Source organism: Triturus cristatus, chromosome 1_2 (assembly GCF_964204655.1).
Source record: "Triturus cristatus chromosome 1_2, aTriCri1.1, whole genome shotgun sequence".
NCBI lineage: Eukaryota > Metazoa > Chordata > Amphibia > Caudata > Salamandridae > Triturus > Triturus cristatus.
In genome coordinates, this window is record NC_140580.1 from 924,185,002 (window position 1) to 924,206,569 (window position 21,568).

General features: G+C 47.8%; 1 protein-coding gene across 3 annotated transcripts in view; it reads left to right on the forward strand.

Moving 5' to 3' along the window:
- The window catches only part of UBE4B (ubiquitination factor E4B), a 918,898-nt gene that overhangs the window by 843,664 nt on the left and 53,666 nt on the right, over positions 1–21,568 (forward strand). For all 3 annotated transcript variants that reach the window (XM_085609806.1, XM_085609805.1, XM_085609804.1), the window contains one exon: positions 3,309–3,455. In XM_085609806.1, the coding sequence (XP_085465932.1) occupies positions 3,309–3,455 (147 nt within the window). The remainder of the gene's footprint in view (positions 1–3,308; positions 3,456–21,568) is intronic.

Sequence of the window (21,568 nt, forward strand, 5' to 3'; positions counted from 1 at the left end):
AGTGACCGCAGCTCCCCACCTAACTCTTCTTCCTCAGCTAAAAGTCTGGGAGTGATCATCAATAGCGATCTCACTATGAAATTCAGATAGGAGCCGTGACCTCCACTTGTTTCTTCCAGCTGAGGAAGATGAGGAAGATTAGGAGATTACTCACTCGGTAAGCCTTAATCCAGGTGGTCCTAGCCATGGTGATATCTCACCTGGATTATGCCTATTCTGTTTACTTTGGCATTCCGCTCTATCTTACAAAAAAAACTGCAGATGGTTCAGAACCAGGCAGCAAGGCTGATCTCCATCAACCTAGATGGGAACACATCTCTCCCACTATGAAAGAGTTTCACTGGCTCCCCATCCTGCAAAGATGTGCTTTTAAAGTTGGTTGCCTCATATTTAAAGCCTTGCATGGTGCTAGCCCTAAATTTATATCCAGACTTGTCCAGAAATATCTACCTGCTCGGAGCTTACGCTCTGCCCACAAGAACCTTTTAACCATTCCTTCCTATAAACGCAAACAAATAGGTGGTTGCAGGTTTGCAGTATTTGCTCCCAGCTTCTGGAATACTCTTCCGTTAGACATTAGAACCTGCACGGAATTAGTGAGATTCCGTAGACTTCTTAAGACTTGGCTATTTATCAATGCATATAATTAGACTTGTTGACAGCTAATTAAATGAGGTCCCAGCAAAAATGTTTAAGTTCAGCGCCAAGAAACTAATCGGTGTACGAGCGCTTTATAAGAAATGTTAACATAACATAACATTCATCACACAGTAGGTCGTGGATATTGTCTGCGTGTTTTGGAAGGGCACGGGAATTAATCAAGGCTGCTACAAAAGAGGGACTCGGCCCTGGTTGATCAATATTAGGTTGCACCTAAGGTTTAGTGCAGATAACACATGATGTGCACTCAACGGCTATATAAACAAGAGTGTAGGGGCTAAAAGGTGTACAAGTGGCGGTTAAGGCCAAGTCCCGAAGTTGAAAAGGGCTGTATGCCTTTTTTGATGGCACCTGCATAGTGGCTGGCGCAGGACGATGATAGGTGCAGACAGGCTTGCCTTTGGCATGCCTGCTGTGCGTCGAAGCGGATGAGGTTCTGTTGGGATGGGCGACTGTGGCGATTTTTGGACGTTTTAAATGATTGTAAGGTTTTTAATCAAAACTTTAATAGAAAGAATCTTAAAAATAAAAGAAGTTACTTACCTTCTGTAACACTTTTTCCCATTTGGCATTCTGGTCAAGGCCAGTTGGGACATTGGATTTTGCATCTGAAGGTGCGTACAGTTCAGAAAGCAACTGATGTCACCATGCATGGATGGCGTTTATATAGGGCCACGCACGTCACTTCCAGAACAGAGCAACATGGTGCTGCCTTTCGGTGCATAGGACTACTTCTTGAGATTTTCCAAATCCTGTCTGACTCCTTGGGGAATATTCAAAAAGTCAGGAATCGGAAGTTAGATAGTCTCTACCAAAAAGAGTGTTAATGAGGGAAAGAAACTTGTTCATTAATATCACAGAAGGTACTTTTATTGAGCTATTTTATCCAAAATCCAGAACTAGGCTCATACAGCCAGAATTAAAATCCTATGTGAAAAGCCTTGCTGGTATGTCAGGTGCTGTTCCCTCATCTACGCTACCTGTTCCTTCGTTGGTTGGGGCTTTATTCTGTTGCAAGCTTTTAGTGTTTGTAGTGGTGGTGATTGTTTTCTGTTGTGCTAAAATCACAAAGTTTTTTTTTAAATACTGTGATAAATAAGATTTCACCACACTACAACCCAGAGAATGGACTTTAGTGGTGGTCTCAGAAAGTGAGCTAGCATGCCTCTCACAGTGGGACAACAGCGGCAGTAAAGGCACCTATCAGTGGGCCCCATGTAACATGTAAGCGTCATGCTTCCTCAAGTTGGGCGTGTTAATACAAATATTGCATGGTTTCTTGCCTTTGATATTTGAGGAAAATAGTCCTACGACGGCAGAATGGGAATGGCAGATTTACACCGTAACTATATTGCGTCCCAACCACCATCCCCCATGCCTCCCCCCCTCCTCCAGGTAATTATGGTAAATGACTGGTTTTTTGGGGGTTGGAGGGACCCGACCTGCAGTGGGGCCCTATTGGTACTTGACTGAATTGTGGTCACCATGTACGGCACTCCGATCCATCAGTCCCTCCCGGAGATTACACGAGTGGTCTTCCTAAACTGGAGGGCAACGCTTTGACTTACGGGCTGTAACCATAGACTGGCGCGCATGACTCCTCTCTGACAGGGCACATGGCTACATCACACAGCAGGCATGGATGGGTTCGCAAAATGGGACAGGATAGGAATCAACCAGCTCGGGAATATCTGGTCAGGGACCCACATTCAAACTTTTTAAGATCTACCAGAGTAGTATCAACTGTCCGGGACCCATTTTCGCAGATACCTACAATGGCACCATGCCCTCACAGCTCACCTTCCTTTAGATACTGAAGTTCCAGACTTGATTCCCTTGGAGACTAAATTGCTAACTGGAAGGCTTACCAACAGCCCAAACTCGTATGTTCACTGTTACTTGGTCATCAACTTGCCAAACCGGTTTGCGAGGCTGAAGCAGAGGTGAGGGACGTGGGTGGGGGAACTAGACGACAGACTGGCGAGCAGTTAGGATGGCCCCTCTGGAACTCGCCATCTCCGCACGTCTCCATCTAACCTAAATGACCCCTCAGTGGCTTCAGCGGGTGGGTAGGATTTCACAAGCCAACTGCTTTCGCTGCTCGTCAAAGGATGCAGATTCTTTCAATGTGATCTGTTTATATCCGGTGTTGACCCCGTACTGGTGGGGGGATACTGCAAGAACTCTCCTCGGTCCTTGACTGGGCCGGCACTTAGTCCTCTCCCCTAGAGTTGCCCCTATGGGCTTGCTGGAGGACTGGGGGGGGGGGGGATAGACTGAAACGTACATTCTTAGGGGTAGCCATATTGGTTACCAAGAGGGACATCACCCTGGGGTAAAATGCAAAGAACCATCTTACACTGCCTGCCTGGCAGGTGGGAGAGGACCGGTGTGCCCAACAAAAAAGCCTATCTGTATGTCCAGCGTATGTCCACAGCAGCATGGGAAGATTTGGGGCAAATGGCTTAGGTCTGCATGACTAAATTATGCACTTGCATTGTTGGGCTGTCTGTGACTGTATTGTCATTTGTGTTTTACAGTTAAATGATAAACTTGGTTATCAACATAAAAATGCATGGTTTCTTATATTGTATGCATTAGGGACTGTCATGCAGAATTGTAATGCTTCTATTGTTTTTAACATGTAGATCCACTGATGGATACATTGATGTCTGAACCAGTGAGACTGCCATCTGGAACCATCATGGATCGGTCAATCATCCTCCGGCATTTGTTGAACTCCTCCACAGACCCCTTCAACCGCCAGACATTAACTGAGAGCATGTTAGAGCCAGGTGAGGCTACACTTTGTGCAAAATAATGCAGGGACCTGGTTAAAAGGTACCCGAAATTGCGGTATACTGAAACCTGTATGGATGTGATGTGCACCTTCATGCTGTGAGCTAGCTAAGTCTGTATCTTACATTTACTTGATCATACGAGGCAGTTAATTGGTATATGGTACTTCCAGGTAAGGCTGCCCTCCAGCCTTAGAGCTTGTGTTCATAGAATTGATTTTGACTATTCCCCAGTGTCAAACTGGGAATCCATTGGTTCAGAACAATGGGAACGTGATGCGTCATTATCAGAGATGTGCCATTGACTTATTTCCTAATCTCTGCAGTACTTGATTTTACTCATACACTTCTGCTGAATTTGTAATACCAACCCAAGATTCTAAATTTGCACATACGTTATTAGGGAGTCTTCCACAGATTACAAACCCTGTTTCACATTAGTAATTGAAAGAAAAGCAATTTTAGCTGTCCTGACAACAGCGTGTATTGTTTAGAAGTATTTCACCTAAAGCCCTGTACTTGGAGCAGTAATTTTTGTTTCAAATGGAACACAAAAAGAAAAACTTGGTTCACTTAGAGAAATATTTCAGACAATGATGCTAGTTTGGGAATGCATTTGTTTATACCCAGATTATGATGTCTAACATTTGTCAGTTCTCTTCAAGAAGAGTAGGGTTGTTTCATATGAGTCCTTCCACTTGCAGATTTCTCACCTTTTGAATATCCCAGGTGTGGATCCAGAAACTTTTCAATAGCTCTTTACATCAGAAGGTGGTGGTGGCTCCATCTCGGTGCAGGAAAAGATGCCCCTGTGACGTCACTGGAGCCATCCAGTGCCACCAGTGGTGCCCTGACATCAGTTCCATTTTTTTCCATACCATTGGCATGGTCCCAAAGCTTGATCTCATCCGACCGTCAGCCAGCTTTTTTCAATGATTTTTCTTTAGACTCTCTCATATTTTCAAAGCAGCGTAGGGATGTTGCTCCCCTCAAAAGATCATGCTTTAAACCTTGCAGGGTGTGTGATGCGCAAATGTCCATCAATTATTTGTACAGTTTGCCTTTGCTGCTTGTGGTCCAAGCACTACAATAGGTCATGTGAGTTTGCAGGAGCATGCACCACAGGGCCATCAAAGAAAGGGAGGGCAAACTTTTTATTGCCCAGGATTATTGACGTGCTAGGTGAAATTCTCGCCCAAGGACATTCGCCATCATCAAAGTTATTCCGACGCAAACACAAAAAGAAGACTCTATGCTTGCAAAGGTAAGTCACTGAGGCCTTCCCCTACATCTCAGGACTCCTCTTCGGAGATAGAACTGGTTGCTGCTACCCCAAGAGGAAGCAGCATCTACAATTCCTCCTGACAGGGTGCTGGCCCGACCTACGCCTACCACCCCCAACCCCAGACATCAGCCAAGTCAGCCCAACCTGGAGTTTCCTGTCCCAGGGCAGACCTGGCGTTATTCCTCAACTATGTTTGATGTTGTCCACAGAGCAATTGTGTCTTCTGGAGATCTTTTGGGCCCCACAGTCCTATGGGCATACTAGTTGGGATGCCACTGTCAGGTCTTCCCACTGCTTCTTTTCCTCCTTTCCAACCCTTACCACCCATTCCCATCGCTCACTGACGTCTTCATCTCCGCTGCCTCGGACTTCTGCAGGTATGATTGTTCTGATAAGGTCTACTGTGTTGTCACCGCCTCCTGATAGAACTGCCCTAGTGCAAATACCAACTTCACTACCGCTCGTTCCGACACCATCTACATCAGCACTAGTTGCTCGCCCAGTAATTGATCAACAAGACCCTGTGCATAGATCCATAAAGGATGCACAGAGGTTCATAAAAGAAAACTGGTGTTTGTGGCATGTGTGGCTTCAGATACATGAATAATTCTGCTCAGTGTTGGGCCTGGGGCATGTACAATTTGTTTTTCTTCAAAGAAAGTCTTTTTGAGTCACAAGACCTAGTGACTCCACCTATTCTTTAGAGTGGTTTCCGATTATCTAGAGGACCAGGATGATGTGAATGGTCTATCCATGGAGTCTGATTTCTTGACCTTAAAAGATATAAGTGGCTCAGACATCTCCCCTTAATGGGAATTATTCTCCCCCAACAGCCTCCCTCCACCAGAGATTGTCATTCCATGCCATAATACCGAAAGCAGCAGATGCGATGCCCATACGCACTCTCACCGAAATAAGGAGTCACCTTACCTCGTGACTGGAAAGACTTCTTTGAAGAAAAACAACTTGCAAACATCCGCACCCAACACTAGATGGCAGGAGTATGTAAAGCATGTGAATCTACAGCTCTGCATGCCAAGAACAGATGCTTACTGGGTGAGTAACATTTTCCTTTCCCTACCTTCTGTGGAGGTAAAGTAGAACATATTAACGGCAGTTCTACACCCCACTTTTCCAGTATCAGAGAATGGTGCTGAAGTCCTTTAATGCTACCTGTTTAATGGGTCGTTACTCAACAATGCAATAATAATCCCCTTGGCAAACAATTGACTTTCATACAGTAAAACAAAATAGGCCATGTAGAACAAAATATTTGTATTTTTTATTTCTATTAGTAGATATATTAAATTCCATGTTTATCTCATATAGACAGTATTGTCAAAAAAAGGGAGCTCACAACACATCTATAATATATTCAAAATCAAAAAATAACACTACGAAAAAGTGAACACTGCAATGTGACAAGAAATACACAAACAGATATACATGAATACATATAATACATCAACCAAAATTGAAGACAAATTACATCTCATTCAATACACATAAGATTCTTAAAGTATGTACAAGTTAAAAACTGAATAGAGGCCAAATTCTTTGCTCTCTAATAATTACAATTCATCTTTTTCATCATTCATCATGGGTTGATAAACACTCTCCTACGCGCGTTTCGGTGCGTCACCACACCTTCAGGATGTGCCACAGATGAAACGTTGTGAGCACCTGAAATATATTACATGTTCAAATTGGCCCGTACAATAAACAACTTAATGATATAAAACTGCTGAGTAATGCCTCAGTGAAAGTGATATGGTCAATGCTATTAGTGTAGGTAAGTAAGGAGCCTGAATAGACCCAACTAAGGTAGAATATGAGTTTAGACTTTATCCCAAAGAGATAGATACAAGAGGTCATCATGTTAGAGATGTAAATATAAAGTTGTGTATAGCATTGTGTCCTCCAATAGCAAGAGAGAGAAGAGAAATCGCTCATGCAAGATATAAAGTATATGTCTTTCCGTTACCACCTATACCACCTTAGGAGGTGGACAGATCTGTAACGTACCCTATAATGTCTAAATACAGTGCATTGTATAAGGAAAGGCAAAATCTGAAAGGAACAGTTAGTGATAGATTCCTTACCTTAGAATTACCCCCAGGTATCAGACTGGATCCGGAAAGTTTTTTCGTCCGCAGTACCCCTGCGTGTCGGAAGGTGATGCCGGTCAACTCAGTGTTCGTCGTTGGCGTCGTGGTCGCCGGGATGACGTCGCGGGAGCTACAGAGACGCTGCCCTCGCGCGCTGACGTCAGTCCTTTCTTTTTCTGCGCCAGCAAGCACAGATCTGGAGAGAGTGGTACCTCCAGTCACTTTTTAACTGACTTTTTCTCGACTTTTGTGACTTTGTTTTTTGAGTCCATCGACTCCGGGTGCACGAGGGATGCCCGGCTTCAAGGCTTGCGGTTCCTGTAACCAACTGATGACTGTGACGGAGCCACACGGTGTGTGCCTCTACTGCCTGGAGCGCGACCACGACCCAAAGTCGTGCTCCGACTGCCGGACCATGACCCGAAGTCTTTGCGGGAGTTGTCCCAAAAGCTACTCGAGGCACGGCAGTCAGCTCCACGTCGCTTGAGGTCCCAGTCACGTAGGAGGTCAAGGGACCGATAGTGGAGCCCCCTTCATTCTTCCACCAAGTCTTCGCACTCTGGGTCAGAGAAGTCGAAGCACAAGAAGTCCAAGAAGCATCATCGCTCTTCGACTTCTCCCCGTCCTTCGGCTGACGCAACGAGGGATGAGGGTAGTGCCCCTCCCGCAGCTTCGTGTGCAGAGCCCGAAGGGTCTGCTTCGGGTTTCCCCCCCTTCCAGGGACCATCAGTTTTACGAAGCAATGCTCGCCATCTTTGGGCAGCCTGACTCTGCCGGCTCGCCTTAGGTCCCCGTGGACTCGGCTAGGGGCCCTGGGCCTTCGACGCCGGCGGCTTTGGCCTCGGCACCGCAGGGTTCCCTTGGATCCAGGCCTGGATCCAGATCGGCGCTGGTCGACCTTGTTACGCCTCCCCCGACGCTGATTCCACCGACACCCGTCCGCAGCCAGCATCGGCTGTGTCCCCAGCCAACGTCGACCCCGGCCTCTACCTCAAGGTAGACACGGAGCCGGACTAACCCCGGATCCGGCTCCGATGGGTACTTTTGTGCCCCTGTTCTACCCTTGCTCTATGAGACCAGATTGGCAGCCAGAGGAGGGTGAGGAGGACTGGGGGGGGGGGTCTGGGGACCCTTTAACCGACCAGTTATATTATGAACTGAACTGAAGAGAGGAACTGGGGGAACCAGTGGTCTGGATACCTCCCCAGACCATGGCATGTTGTTTCCTCCTACCATGGCTATGGAGGAGGGAACGTCATACGCAGTGGTGTTGCGTAGGGCAGCCGAGGCTATCCCCCTCGCGCTACCTACGCTGGCAGTCAGGACTAACCTCTTGACAGAGGTGCTTCGACTGGGAGCGAGCTCTTCGGAGCCCCTGCTGCAGTTTAATGAAGCCCTCACGGACATCCTTTTGGGCACCTACTCCAAGCCCAGTAGAGGGGCTCCTGTGGACAGGATGTTTGCCCAACGCCACCGCCCGGCCCTGGGCTACCCCACTTTACTCTCCCAACACCCCCACCACTGAGAGCTTGGTGGTCCAAGCCTCCACCTCCAAGGGTGCATTCCCTACCGCTCCACCTGATGGGGAATCCAAAAAGCTGGATCATCTTGGGAAGATGTTTTTTTCCTCTAACTTGGGACTGCAGTCGGTAAACACTGCATGTCTGTTGGGCTGTAACACCCACTCAGTGTGGGATACGGTTGCGCAAGTGCTGCCTCAGTTCCCAGAGGAGGCCCAGGTTGGGCTCACTCGAGCAGTTGCCGAAGGGAGAGATGCAGCGAAGTTTACCATCCGCTGTGGGCTGGATACCACCGACTCACTAGGCAGGACGATTTCCAGGTCGGTAGTCCTTCGAAACCACGCCTCGTTGAGGTCGACTGGTTTTTCAGAGGATGTCCAATCCACTCTTATGGATGTGCCGTTTGATGACCGTCACCTTTTCGGCGACAAGACAGACAACGCGCTGGAGCGCGTTAAGGACTCTTGGGCTACGGGCAGGTCCTTGGGCCTCTTCACCACCCGCCCTGCACAGTCAGCCTTTCGCCCCTTTCGTGGCTACTGAAGGGGTGCCCCGCCACTTCCCGCCCAGAGCCACAGGCCGGCGCAAGCTGCTCAACCTCTGCGCGGCCGGGGATGTGGGAACAAGCGCTGTGGTTCTGGGGGCCAACAGGCAGGCCAGTCCACCACAGCCCCCTCTGCAGCAGCCTCCAAACCCTCCTAGTCTTACCTTTCAGGCCCTCCAAACGCTAGTGGGAAGAAAGATTCGCCATCACCTCCTCTAAATAGTCTGAAGGGGCTACTCCCTCCCCTTCGAGACTACCACTCCATCCATGCTACCTCAGTACCATCGCATGTCGGAGGATCATCTGGCCCTTCTCCATTAGGAAGTTTCAGCACTCTTCGCCAAGGGAGCCATCGAGAGCGTTCCTCTCCCAGAAGTAGGTCGTGGTTGCTATTCTCAACACTTTCTCGTGCCCAAGAAGGGCAAAGGCCTATGTCTTATCTTGGATCTCAGGAACGTCAACCACTTCCTCCGGAAGGAGAAGTTCAAAATGTTGATGCTCGCTCAGGTCCTGTCTGCCCTCGAACCTGGAGACTGGCAGCGTTGGACGTGCAGGACGCTTACTTTCACATCTCCGTCCTGCCGGCCCACTGGTGTTACCTGCTGTTCACTGTAGGCCACGAGCTTTTTCAGTTTACCGTGCACCCCTTTGGCCTTACGAGCGCCCCCGGGGTGTTCATATAAGTGATGGCGGTGGTCTCATCTCATCTGCGCAGATCTGGGGTTCCAGTCTTCCCCTGTCTCGATGACTGGCTGTTAAAGGCGGGCTCGCCCCAGGCTGTCGTCTCCCACCTCCAGACTACGGCCGACCTCCTGCATTTGCTGGAGTTTTCCATCAACGTGCCGAAGTCACACCTGACTCCCTTTCAGAAGCTTCTCTTCATCGAAGCGGTTCTGGACACGACGCAGTTTTGGGTCTATTCTCCCGAACAGCGAGTCCAGGATATTCGGTCTATGATTCAGATCTTTCAGCCTCTATCCCGGGTTTGTCATGATGAACCCCAGGTTACTGGGTCTGATGGCCTCCTGCATCCTGCTGGTGGACCATGCCAGATGGCATATGCGGGCTCTGCAGTGGGACCTGAAGTTCCAGTGGGCCCAACATCAGGGGAACCTGTCCGATTGCGTCCAGATCTCAGAGGGCACTGCACACCAATTGCAGTGGTGGCTAAAGAACCAGGATTGGGTAGACGGCAGATCCCTCTCCCTTCACCATCCACAGTTCACAGTGGTGACCGATGCATCACTTCTGGGATGGGGACGCCACATGGGGGAGGCAGAGATCAGAGGCTTCTGGTCTCTGGCGGAGTCAAGGCTCCACATCAACCTTCTGGAGCTCCGGGCGATTCGTCTTGCTCTGAAGGTATTCCTTCCCTCTGTCCGAGGAACAGTAGTGCAGGTGTTCACGGACAACACCACCGCCATGTGGTACTGCAACAAACAGGGCGGGGTGGGGTCGTGGGCCCTATGTCAGGAGGCTCTCCGCCTCTGGACATGACTGGAACATCAGGGCATATCCCTGGTGGTTCAACACCTGGCAGATTCCCTGAACGCCAGGGCGGACGAATTCAGCTGCAGGTGCATGATGGATCACGATTGGCGTCTTCACTCGGAGGTGGTGCAAGGTCTCTTTAAGCATTGGGGAGAGCCTTGGTTAGATCTATTCGCCACTGAAGAGAACGCGCAATGTCAGCAGTTCTGTGCGTTGGAATTTCCAAGGCAGCACTCGTTAGGCGATGCTTTTCGTCGCGAGTAGTGTTGCGGTCTTCTATACGCCTTTCCGCCTATACCACTTCTGCTCAGAGTGCTGTAGAAGATCAAGCGCGACCGGGCCCAAGTCATTCTTGTGGCTCCGGATGGGGTTCGAAGAGTCGGGTATCCCAAACTGCTCAACATGGCCATCAATCCTCCAATCCCACTGCCTCTTTGGGAGGATCTTCTGTCGCAGCAGCAGGGGACGGTCCTCCTCCTGAACCATCCAGCCTCCACCTCCTTGTGTGGAGATTGAGTGGCGGCGATTTATGTTGTTTGACCTGCTTCCCGAAGTCTGCGATTTTATCTTGGCAGCCAGGAGTCCCTCCACTAAGACTGTATATGCCCGCAGATGGAACAAATTTGTGTCATGGTGCATAGCAAAGGCTGTGGATCCCCTTTCCACCCCTCTTTCTGAGGTTCTCTTGTTCCTGCTTTCTTTGGCCCAGCAGGGCTCTGCTCTGGGCACTCTAAAGGGCTACCTCTCGGCCATTTCAGCCTTCCCTAGGCTTCCTGGTCAGCCTTCTCTTTTCAAGTCCCCTGTTGTAAATAGATTCCTTAAGGGCATTTCTCATCTTTTTCCTGCTGTTCCCTTCGTAATGCCCCAGTGGGACTTGAACTTGGTTCTTGCATATCTTATGTGTGCTCCCTTTGAGCCACTACATAAGTCCTTTCAGACTTCTCACTTCGAACACTGCCTTTCTGGTAGCCATCACCTCTGCAAGCAGGGTGAGTGAGCTACAAGCTCTTCTTCCAAGCCTCTCTTTCTGGCTGTCCATCCGGACAAGGTCGCCCTTAGAACTAGACCTTCCTTTCTACCCAAGGTGATTACTTCTTTCCACATTGGCCAAACCATCACTTTGCCCACCTTGTTCCTGGGTCCTCATCCTTTGAAAGAGGAAGAGAAGCTCCACTGTCTGGATCCAAAACGTGCACTTTCCTTCCACTTGGATCGCACCAAACCATTCCGGGTGGACGACCAGTTCTTTGTTGGTTACGTGGGCACTAAGAAAGATGGGTCGTTTTGTGCTTCAAAGCCTGCTATTCTTTGGCAAAGAAGGAGCCTCCAGTGGAACTGCTTGCCCATTCCACCAGGGCGACGCCGGCTACCACTCCTTTGGGCAAGGAGTCCACCTAAATGACATCTGTCAGGCAGCTACGTGGGCATCACTGCACACGTTCAATAAACACTACTGCCTGGACAGCAAAGTCTAGAGAGACAGCTTCTTTGGCTGTTCTGTTCTCCAGGACTTTCTGGTTTGAACTTAGTTCCCAGACCCACCTCCGGGTTGGTATTGCTGGGTTAACTATTCTAAGGTAAGGTATCTATAACTAACTGTTTCTTTCAGATGAACAAGTTACTTACCTTCTGTAACAATATATCTGTAAGAAACATAGGTTAGTTATAGATTCCTTACCGCCCCACCCACCCTCCTCATTCTGCGAACTGACTTCTAGGGTTAAGGACTTCCTTTCAGGTCCCTAGTTTTGTGCACCAGTGGTTAGTGTCTTGCATGGCTCTGCGCTTCTTTTGTGGAAAGTCGTGTACAGAACTGACTTCAGCGCGCGAGGACGGCGTCTGTCGCTACTGCGGCGTGCACGCCGCCGCCACCGACGAACGCAGAGTAGACCAACGCTACCTTCCGACGCGCTGGGATACTGCGGATGAAAAAAAACTTTCCGGATCCAGTCTGACACCTGAGGGTAATTCTAAGGTAAGGAATCTATAACTAACCTATGTTTCTTACAGATATATCGTTACCGAAGGTAAGTAACTTGTTAAATAAATCTCTTTTGCAAAAAATAATCAGAAAAATGATTTAATAGTATGATTTTACAAGGAATATGTAGGCATCTAATATACCAAATAGCATAGAAAGCAACTTCAAAGAGATTATATTGTGAAGTACCTCAATGATGTTAAGTCTGGCTATCCTTGGTTAATGAGTGACAGAAAATTGAAAAAGACTTCAAGGATCCTCGCGGCATGAATAAATGAAGATCTCTATAGATAGTGCTGGTATTGGACAAAAGGTTTTTTATATTATTAGATGATGTAGTTAGGCTAGGTAGACTAGGTTCCAGTGTGTTAAAAGACAATGCTGTGAATGTCTACCTTATAACAAATAAAAATTACTGGGATAGTTAAGTGCGCTCAATATACTCTTGACAAAATCTAGATGACCTAAAGTAGTAGCGTGATAAATATGGCATTTTATCTAGGTCCCATACTACAATAGTTCTAGGTTCTAATATGTGCATAATATCCAAGGTAAAAAAACAATAATACCTATAAAGATCCATGCCAAGGGCTTCTTAAGAACTGGATAAGACAACGCGTTCTTTTCTTAAATTATCGATTCACAGCTTTTGTGGATCAGACTCATCAGGGACGTATGCCAGCGTCAAAATATCCGTTGCAAAGAGGCAAACAATGAGAATAATAAAAAACTAAACCAATACAAAAATCTCTCAAAACACAAAAGGTAACTCTGATCTAATATGAATGCAACTCTCTCACTAGCTTAAGTTATTATTATTCAAGATGTTTAGTTAAATCGATATTTTACATAGAGTTGGAGATGCTGAAAAGCCATACTATAACGAGAGCTATATCCTGAACCAACGGGTGTTCTTACCTTGCAAGTACAATGCACAATCTTGCGATAGCTGCAGTGTAGTCACTTGGACAGCCAAATGTCCAAATAGAGCATGCCCCAAACTGTAGTCTGTTTGTATTCACCAAATATGGGATATGACGAGAAGTGGCCAATACATCAATACGCATGGTGTGTGAAAATGGACTTTCCTTCATGGTTATAGGGGAACGTCTTGTCACATGTGTTGAGATAATAACGACTAGAACAGGGTCACTCTATCTATTTCCTGTCCACGAAGTGTCTATACTGCCGTGCATGCATGCTGCATGGGTATTCAAGCTCACTGAATGATATAGGAGGACGAGGTGACAAGTACGTGTATGACATATCTATGATCTTCTTAGGGGCCACTAGCTCACCTGGCCTCGGATGACGTTCACTAGAACTGTTAACCTGTAGCTAATGTTAAACCTTTGAAATAAGGAAACATTCAGAGGGAATACATGCAATAGATGGTAGATGCAAAAGGAGCAACTATCAAGTTTTCATTTCACTTTGACGTGCAAAGCGGATTAACACTACATACTATGATACATACAAAAACAAGGAGAATGCCAGAATTGAGGTGAATAATTTAATAATATTTGATGGGTGGGATATAATGGGTCGTTACTCCCATGCCATGTGGGCCACAGCCCAACTGATTATTCCAAGTCTTCCAGGCCACCAGCAGGGACATTTCACAGAACTTGTGCAATATGATCAGGCAGTGGCCAGACAAGTGATTCAATCAGGCTTGGACACTGCTGGCTCCATAGCACATGCCATGGACACTTCTGTGACGTGAAGGTATCACGCCTGCTTGCACAACTCCTGTTTCTCTAACGATTGCCAACCAACTCTAATGTTCTTCCCCTTTAATGGTTCACAGTTGTTCAGAGAAAAGGTAGGCTTCACCCATAAGAGATTCAAGGACAGTAGGGCCATTGCTAGGTCTCTGCGACTCCAAACCCAGCAGCAAGAGTCTAGACTAGTTAGTAAAGTTCAGGGGTTCACCAGAGGTTTCTCCGTTTATGGCATACAGCATGGCCAGCAGCAACACAGCCTCTTGTTTAAGCAGTTCTGGGGCCGTGACAAAGGTAAAGGCCGGGCCTCACTACTCCCAACCTCCCTATTTCCTTCTCTTCTTCCTTCCCAGCAGGAAAGCAGTCCTAGTTCCGTTTTGTCAGTGCACATTGCACCTGCTGGAGGGCAAATATTCTCCTTTAAACCGACCTGGAAAGCAATAATTTCAGACCAATAGGTCCTGCAGATCGTGGAAAGAGGGTGTGCTATACCCTTTTAACAGGCTGCTCCACCCATTCCCTCCCACTTCTCATCTTCCCTCTGTTCTGCGGTCCACCTAGGCATCCTTCAGCAGGAGGTAGGTATCGCACTCCAGAAAAGGGAAGTGGAATTGGTGTCAGAGCAGGAATGTGGCCAGTGATGCTACTCCCAGTACTTCCTGGTCTTGAAGTACAGTGGTCTTCAGCAGATTCTAGACTTAAGGGTCTTGAGCTGGTTCTTGCACAAGATAAAGTTTCAGATGCTGTCTCTAGCTCAGGTGCTGTTAATGTTGAATGCGGGTGAGTGGATTTTGTCTACCGTTCTGTAAGATGCATATTTTCATATACCAATGCTGCGGTCGCACAGAAAGTACCTATGGTTCTGTGGAATCTGTGTATTACCTGTTTGCTAACCTCCCATTTGGCTTAACTTCTGCTCCACGAGTCTTCAAGAAGGTGATAGTGGTCCCTGCCCATCTCAGAAGATCAGAATTTCCAGTGTTTCTGTATATGGATAACTAGCTTCTCAAGGCCTAGTCTCCAGTGATGGTGCTGTCACCTGGAGCTGACAGCATCATTGCTGCACCACCTGACCTTTTCCATCAGCATGCCCAAGTCTCACCTGTAGTCCTTTCAGTGCCTTCTGTTCATTGGGGCAGTACTGGACACTGCATAGAGTCAAGCCTTTCCCCATCTTCAGAGGTTAAGAATATTAACGCTATGATTCTGATGTTTCAGAATGGAGCACGTTTCACAGTCCTAATGGTCTTAGGCCTGGAAGGTCTGTTACCTTCCTGCACCCTTCTGGTCACTCATGCACGCTGGCACATGAGGGCTCTCCAGTGGTGCTTCCACAGGCAGTGGTTCCAACATGGCTGAGATCTCTCACCCTGCATAGTGATCTTGGAGGTGCTACAGCGGATTTGACATGGCAAAGTGTGAAGGAGATCCTAGTTCAAGGATGTTCTTTTCCAGCCTTTGTCGACAGTGGCCACTGTAGTAGCTTATGCTTCTACTCTGGGGAGCGCATCTGGATAGCGGAGGCATTTGGTTTTCAGAAGAGCAGATGTTGCATAGCAATATGCTGGAACTGCAAGCGATCGAGCTGCACTCAGGGTGGAGTAGGGTTGCATCTTCTCTGTCGAGAAGCAGTACAACTCTTGTCTTGGGCACAGAACCACCAGATCTGGTTGGTTGTCAACCATCTGTCCTGTGTTCTGAATGTCAGACCTGACAGCCTGAGTCTGCTTCATCTTGCCGACCACAAGTTGAATCTTCACCCAGAGGGGGTCCAGAACATCTTCGCTCAATGTGGCACATCTCATGTGGAGCTATTTGTCACTTGCAGCAATGACCATTAGCTCTCAGTTCTGGGCCCTCCAATATCCACTGCAGGGAGTCTTGGGGGACACGTTTCTGTTGAAGTGAAGCTTTCCACTTCATTAAGCTATTTATACCATCCCCTTGATTTCTTGGGTGCTGAGGAAGAGTCAGCTAGACTTGACCTAAGTTAGGTTAATAGCTATGGGCTGGCTGAAAAGGGCATAGTATGCGGACCTGGGGCTCCTTTCTCTGTGTCCCCCACTCCATTTCTCTCACCAGGTTGACCCAAACTCCAGAGTCTCCACCTTCATGCCTGGAGACTGAGTGAGGACATCTGAATGCTTTTCATCTACCTCTGGAAGTAGTGGATGTTAATTTGAGTGTCTGCAGACATTCCACCAAAACTGTGCACGCTGGGAGATGGAGTAGTGTTGTGAAGTAGTGTTGAAAAAATTCCATAGACCCATTAAAGGCCCACTTACCAGATCTCTTACTGCTCACCCTGTCTTTGGTTCAGCAGGGTTGTGCAGAAGGGTACCTTAAATGGCTGCTTATTCACGTTGCCAGGCTTTGTGTTCCCGAGACAAGCCTTCCCTCTTCAAGACCCCCCATAGATATGAGGTTTCTGAAGGGTCTCACCGGTGTTTCCCTCTTGCCTATTCATTATGCCTCAATGCAATCTTAATCTGGTCCTTAGGTTTTTAATATGTTCACCCTTTCAACTGTTAAACAGTTGCCAGTTGATATTGCTTACTTTTAAACAATTTTTCTGATTGCCATTATGTCAGCTAAGCGTCTTGGTGAGATGCAAGCACGGAGTGTCAACACTCCCATTACATCCTATTATCCTGACAAGCTCGTCCTTGGAATCAAAGCTGCTTTCCTGCCCAAGGTGGTCACACCCTTTCACTTTGGGTAGTCCATAACCGTTACCTGCTTTCTTTCCGCTTCCAAATCCTACTGAAGAGGAGGAGAGGCTCTAAGGACAGGACCCTAAAAGGGTGGTCATTTATTATATTGACTGTACCAAAGATTTCCAGCTTGATCACCAACTTTTCATTGGCTACACCGTCAAGATAAAAAGCAAAGCCATTCAAGAGGAAACATTTTCAATTGGATCATCTTGTTCATAAATTATGGCTTGGCATGCAAAGAACCTCCGGAGGGCAACAAAACTCTTTCCACCAGGACAAAATATTCAACTTCAGCTCTGGCAAGGGGAGTCTCTGTGGCAGAGTTCTGCCAGGCAGAAACTTACGGTTTCCGTTACACCTTTGCGAAAAATGACTTTTCGAGTTTCTGAGGTATGGAGGTAACAAAATTGTGCATGCCCAGTCCTCCTTGACTTGTTGGTTTAACCAGTCCTTCAAGCTCCACCTTCTTGTTGGGTATTTCTTGTAGAATCTTTGGAAAAGGTGAGGAATCTGCAACATCAGAAGAAAAGGTTATATACCTTACCTTTTCGTAGCAAGTGTAGCTTTAGAAATACATGCTCTGCATATCTCTGCCACCCAGTGTTGAGCTATGAGAGACATTGTGTCTTCTGTGTTTCGTTCGGGTCCACGCTGTGAAAACATAGATTCCAATCATCGGACAAATCTGTCAACCATGTTTTTACTTTTTTTTACCAACAACCAGAGGGAGTCCTCAAATTACAGTGCCTCGTGCCCTCTTTACCAGCCCTTAATACTGGAGAATGTGGCATTTCCAAGGGTGATTAAAAGGATGCCTTTCCAGTACTGCCCCCGTTGCCACACAAAGTACCGATGGTCAGACCACCACCACAAGGCTTGTATCCGCTGCCTCTCACGGACAACACCTCGTGCAAAGCTTGCATTGCTTTCTGTTTGATGAAAACCTATGGTACTGAAGGAAGTGACGTTGGTCGCTCAGCAAGATGCATCAGCAGTCCTCCTCCGATACCTCTGACATCCTATAACAATTATAAGAGCAGAAGTAGAGAAGGGGACTCATATACTGACATGCCCTGCCCCCACCCTAATCATGTCACCTGTCAGGTAGATTGCAGGATTTCCTCCACTGCCAGATCAGTGGGTTCTCAGTTGACCACCAAGGCTACTCTCTGGAAGTGCTCATAGACTCAACTTCCCACCCGCAAGCATGCGCTCAGCTGTGACCATCTTCGCCTTCCACAGGAAGAGGTGCAAGCACTTCTTCTCAAGGGTACCATAGAAAGGGTGCTCCCTCTCTACTTTCTGGTGCTCTCTCAAAGGTGTCTACACTCTACTTTCTGATTCCCAAGAAGGATGCTCCCTCAGGCCAATCCTGGACCTCAGGTCCCTCAAAAAGTGCGTCCTGTCAGAACATTTCCACATGACAGCTGTGCTGCAGCAAGGTGATTACATGACTGTTAGACCTCTAGGATGACTACTTTCACAAACCCATCCACCCAGACCACAGGCACTACCTCCACTTTGTTGTAAGTAGCTAGCAATACCAATTCAATTCAAGTACTGCCCTTTAGGGTCAGCACTTCCCCAAAGTTGTTCATGCTGTGCCTAGTGGTGGTAGCTGCTCATCTAAGGTGGGGCGACACTTAGGTGTTTCCTTACCTCAACGATTAGCTGATCAAAAGCAACGGCAGGCAGCAATGCTTAACTCACACCCAAGGTGCCATCACCCTGCTCCATAGCCAGGATTCGCCATGAATGCCACCAAGTCCCACTTTCAACCCCTTCAGGTCCAGCTCTTCCTTGGGTGTGTCCTAAACCCAGGTAAAGGCAAAGCATACCCCTACCAACAGAGGGCGCTGTCATTTCATCAGCTGCTGCCTCTTTTCTGCCCAATCTTTGCCCCACAGTCAGAACTGAAATGCACCTTCTAGAGATGATGGCTTCATGCAACGCCATACTACCCCACACCGAACTCCACATGCGCGCCCGTACAGGAGAGCTCCTTGAAGCAATCGTCACAAGTAGAGATTCACTATGAGGATCTAGTGTTGGGGGCCACCTCATATCGTTCTCTGCAGTGGTGGAACAGCAAAAAACTGTTGCAGGTCCGGCCCTTCGCAGACCCTGTTTCTCAAGTTACCATGGGCATATCCCTTTCTAGCATGTGGCCCATCTAGGCAACATGGAAATAAAGGGGATGTGGTCTGCCACAATGTCTGGGGAGCTACATCAACTGTCTAGAGCACCTAGCCATATGCCTAGCTCCTAAAGCCTTCTTTCAGGTAATCCAGGGCAAAGTAGTAGTCATAAAGTAGGACAACATGACTATCATGTATTACCTCAAGAAGCAAGGCGGTACTCCTTCTCCTCAGCTCTCCATACTAGCACAGCAAATCTTGCACTGGGCTTTGTGGAAGACCTGATCAAGAACCAGTTACAACCACGGGGACTGTCCAGCTTCTTTTCAGTAGAGGGCGCATCGTGTACCAGGTGGCAGACCACGCCCAGGGGCCTGCCCCAGACCAATTTTGGCACGTATCTTCAATTTTCGTGACCGTGACTCAATTCTACAGGCAGCAAGAATAGCTCCCCTGATCCGGATTGACAACTGCACTGTTACACTCCTCCCCCCGGACTACACGGCTGCGATCACCAAACAAAGACGTAACTTCCTTGAAGTGACGAAAGAGATGCGTGCCAGTTTGAGGTTTTGTTTGTTTTTGTTGTTTCACATCCACAAACTTTTAGGAGGTACTATATGCTATGTTACAATGCTCTACATGTTGCACGGCCCATTGCACTGGTCGACTACTGACCTTGCACATGGCACACACAATACCACGACCTGACGAGACGGGCGCCCAATCACTGACTACCGATAAACTAGGCCCCCCACCCCTACCTATCATATCTTGGAACGTCAATGGCTTGGGTAATAAGATAGAGAGGGCTGGTCCTACAATATCTTAAACGCAAGGCCCCAGTGATGGCACTGATTCAGGAGTCCCACTTGATAGGATCGGCATGTAAAGCTTTAGATAGATGGGGCTTCAAGATGGTGGCCCACTCTGCCTTTACCTCCGGCTCCCGTGGGGTGGGGATACTGATCCATAAAAGCTTCCCCCTTATTATCAATGGATCATGGACTGATGATCAGGGCAGTTTTGCAGCAATATCTTGTCAGTGGGAGGGGAGAATTTACAACTTAGTTTTGGTTTACATTCCACCTGCACTCCACCAAACGGCCTTCCCTGCCTTGGGTAAATTCTTATTGGCACTTCCGCAAGGAGAATTGATCTTGGGTGGCAATTTTAACGCCACGATAGACGGTACTATAGATCGTAAACCCCCCCAGAAACCCTACCAGCACTAATCCTAAATTGTAGGAGTTTATAGACGCGCTGGGACTCTCAAGGATAGATTATAGATTATATTTTCACACTTGCAACGACTCCTGGGAGAATCCTTGAGGTATTGCACTTACCCAGGGGCATCTCGGACCACTCACTGGTTCAAATTACATACACATCACATATCCCGGGTCGCAGAAAGTCTTTCCACTCTACCCCGGATAGCTTAAAATCCCTGTGATCAGTAGGGGCCTTTTGAAAGCCACAGGGCAATAATTTGTGGAGAATGAACACTCAGTAGCATCCCCGACTACCCTATGGGAGGCTTACTAACCAGTGATACGTGGTCACGCCATCTCGTTAATTTCCAGACATAAGCAAGAGCAACGACAACACTTAGCCTGAAATACTCCCTGTTCCACGGTGTCTGAGAGTGCCCACACTGCAAACACTAATCACACTACGGCACATGTTCGAACTCTGGCGCACCAGGAATACAGGGCATACGTGTGGGAGGCGGCCAAAGCTCAAACACTGCAACGCAACACACATTATACGAAGTAGGAGATAAGACGGGTAGGCTTCTGGCTTGGTTAGACAGACGGGAGAGAGCCAACCGCTGGGTGACACAATTAGACTTGGAAGATGGAACTACTACTGCAGACCCACAACAAATAGTGGATATGCTTGCGGCCCACTAAAAGAAAATCTATACACCCACAGCCACGGCTACCGTAGACAACCTGGCCTTTCTCCACGACATTCAACTGTCCACAATGTCACACAGAGCAATACAAGTATTAGAGACTGATCTGACGTCTGACGAATTAGCATTAGCGCTAGGAGCACTACATAGAGGGAAAGCTATGGGGCCCAACGGAATACCTGTAGAATTCTACAAAAAAGCAGCCACACCTGTCCTGCCCCATCTGCTTAATATGTACAATGATAGTCTAGACAAAGGGAAGCTGCCGAGAGATCAGCGACTAGCCACAACAGTTGCAATACACAAACCAGGTAAACCACCGCAGGATTGCACATCATACCGGCCAATCTCATTAATAAATGCTGAAGCAAAAATATTGGAGAAAACATTAGCACTCCGCCTGTAACCACACCTTACCACGCTGATACACCCGGACCAATCGGGCTTCATGCCGGGCCGTAACACAGCCCTCAATTTGAGGCGCTTATGCGGAGTAATGGCCTCTAAAGAGAGGATGCTGTTATCCTCTCTTTAGACGCTCGTAAGGCGTTTGACCTTTTTGAATGGCCATTTTTATTTGCGGTCCTTCAGCGGGTGGGTTTTGGCCCCAAGTTTTGTGCGTGGATCCAACTGTTATACACCAAACCCCTGGCACAGGTGGTGGCGAACGGGCGCATCTCAAGA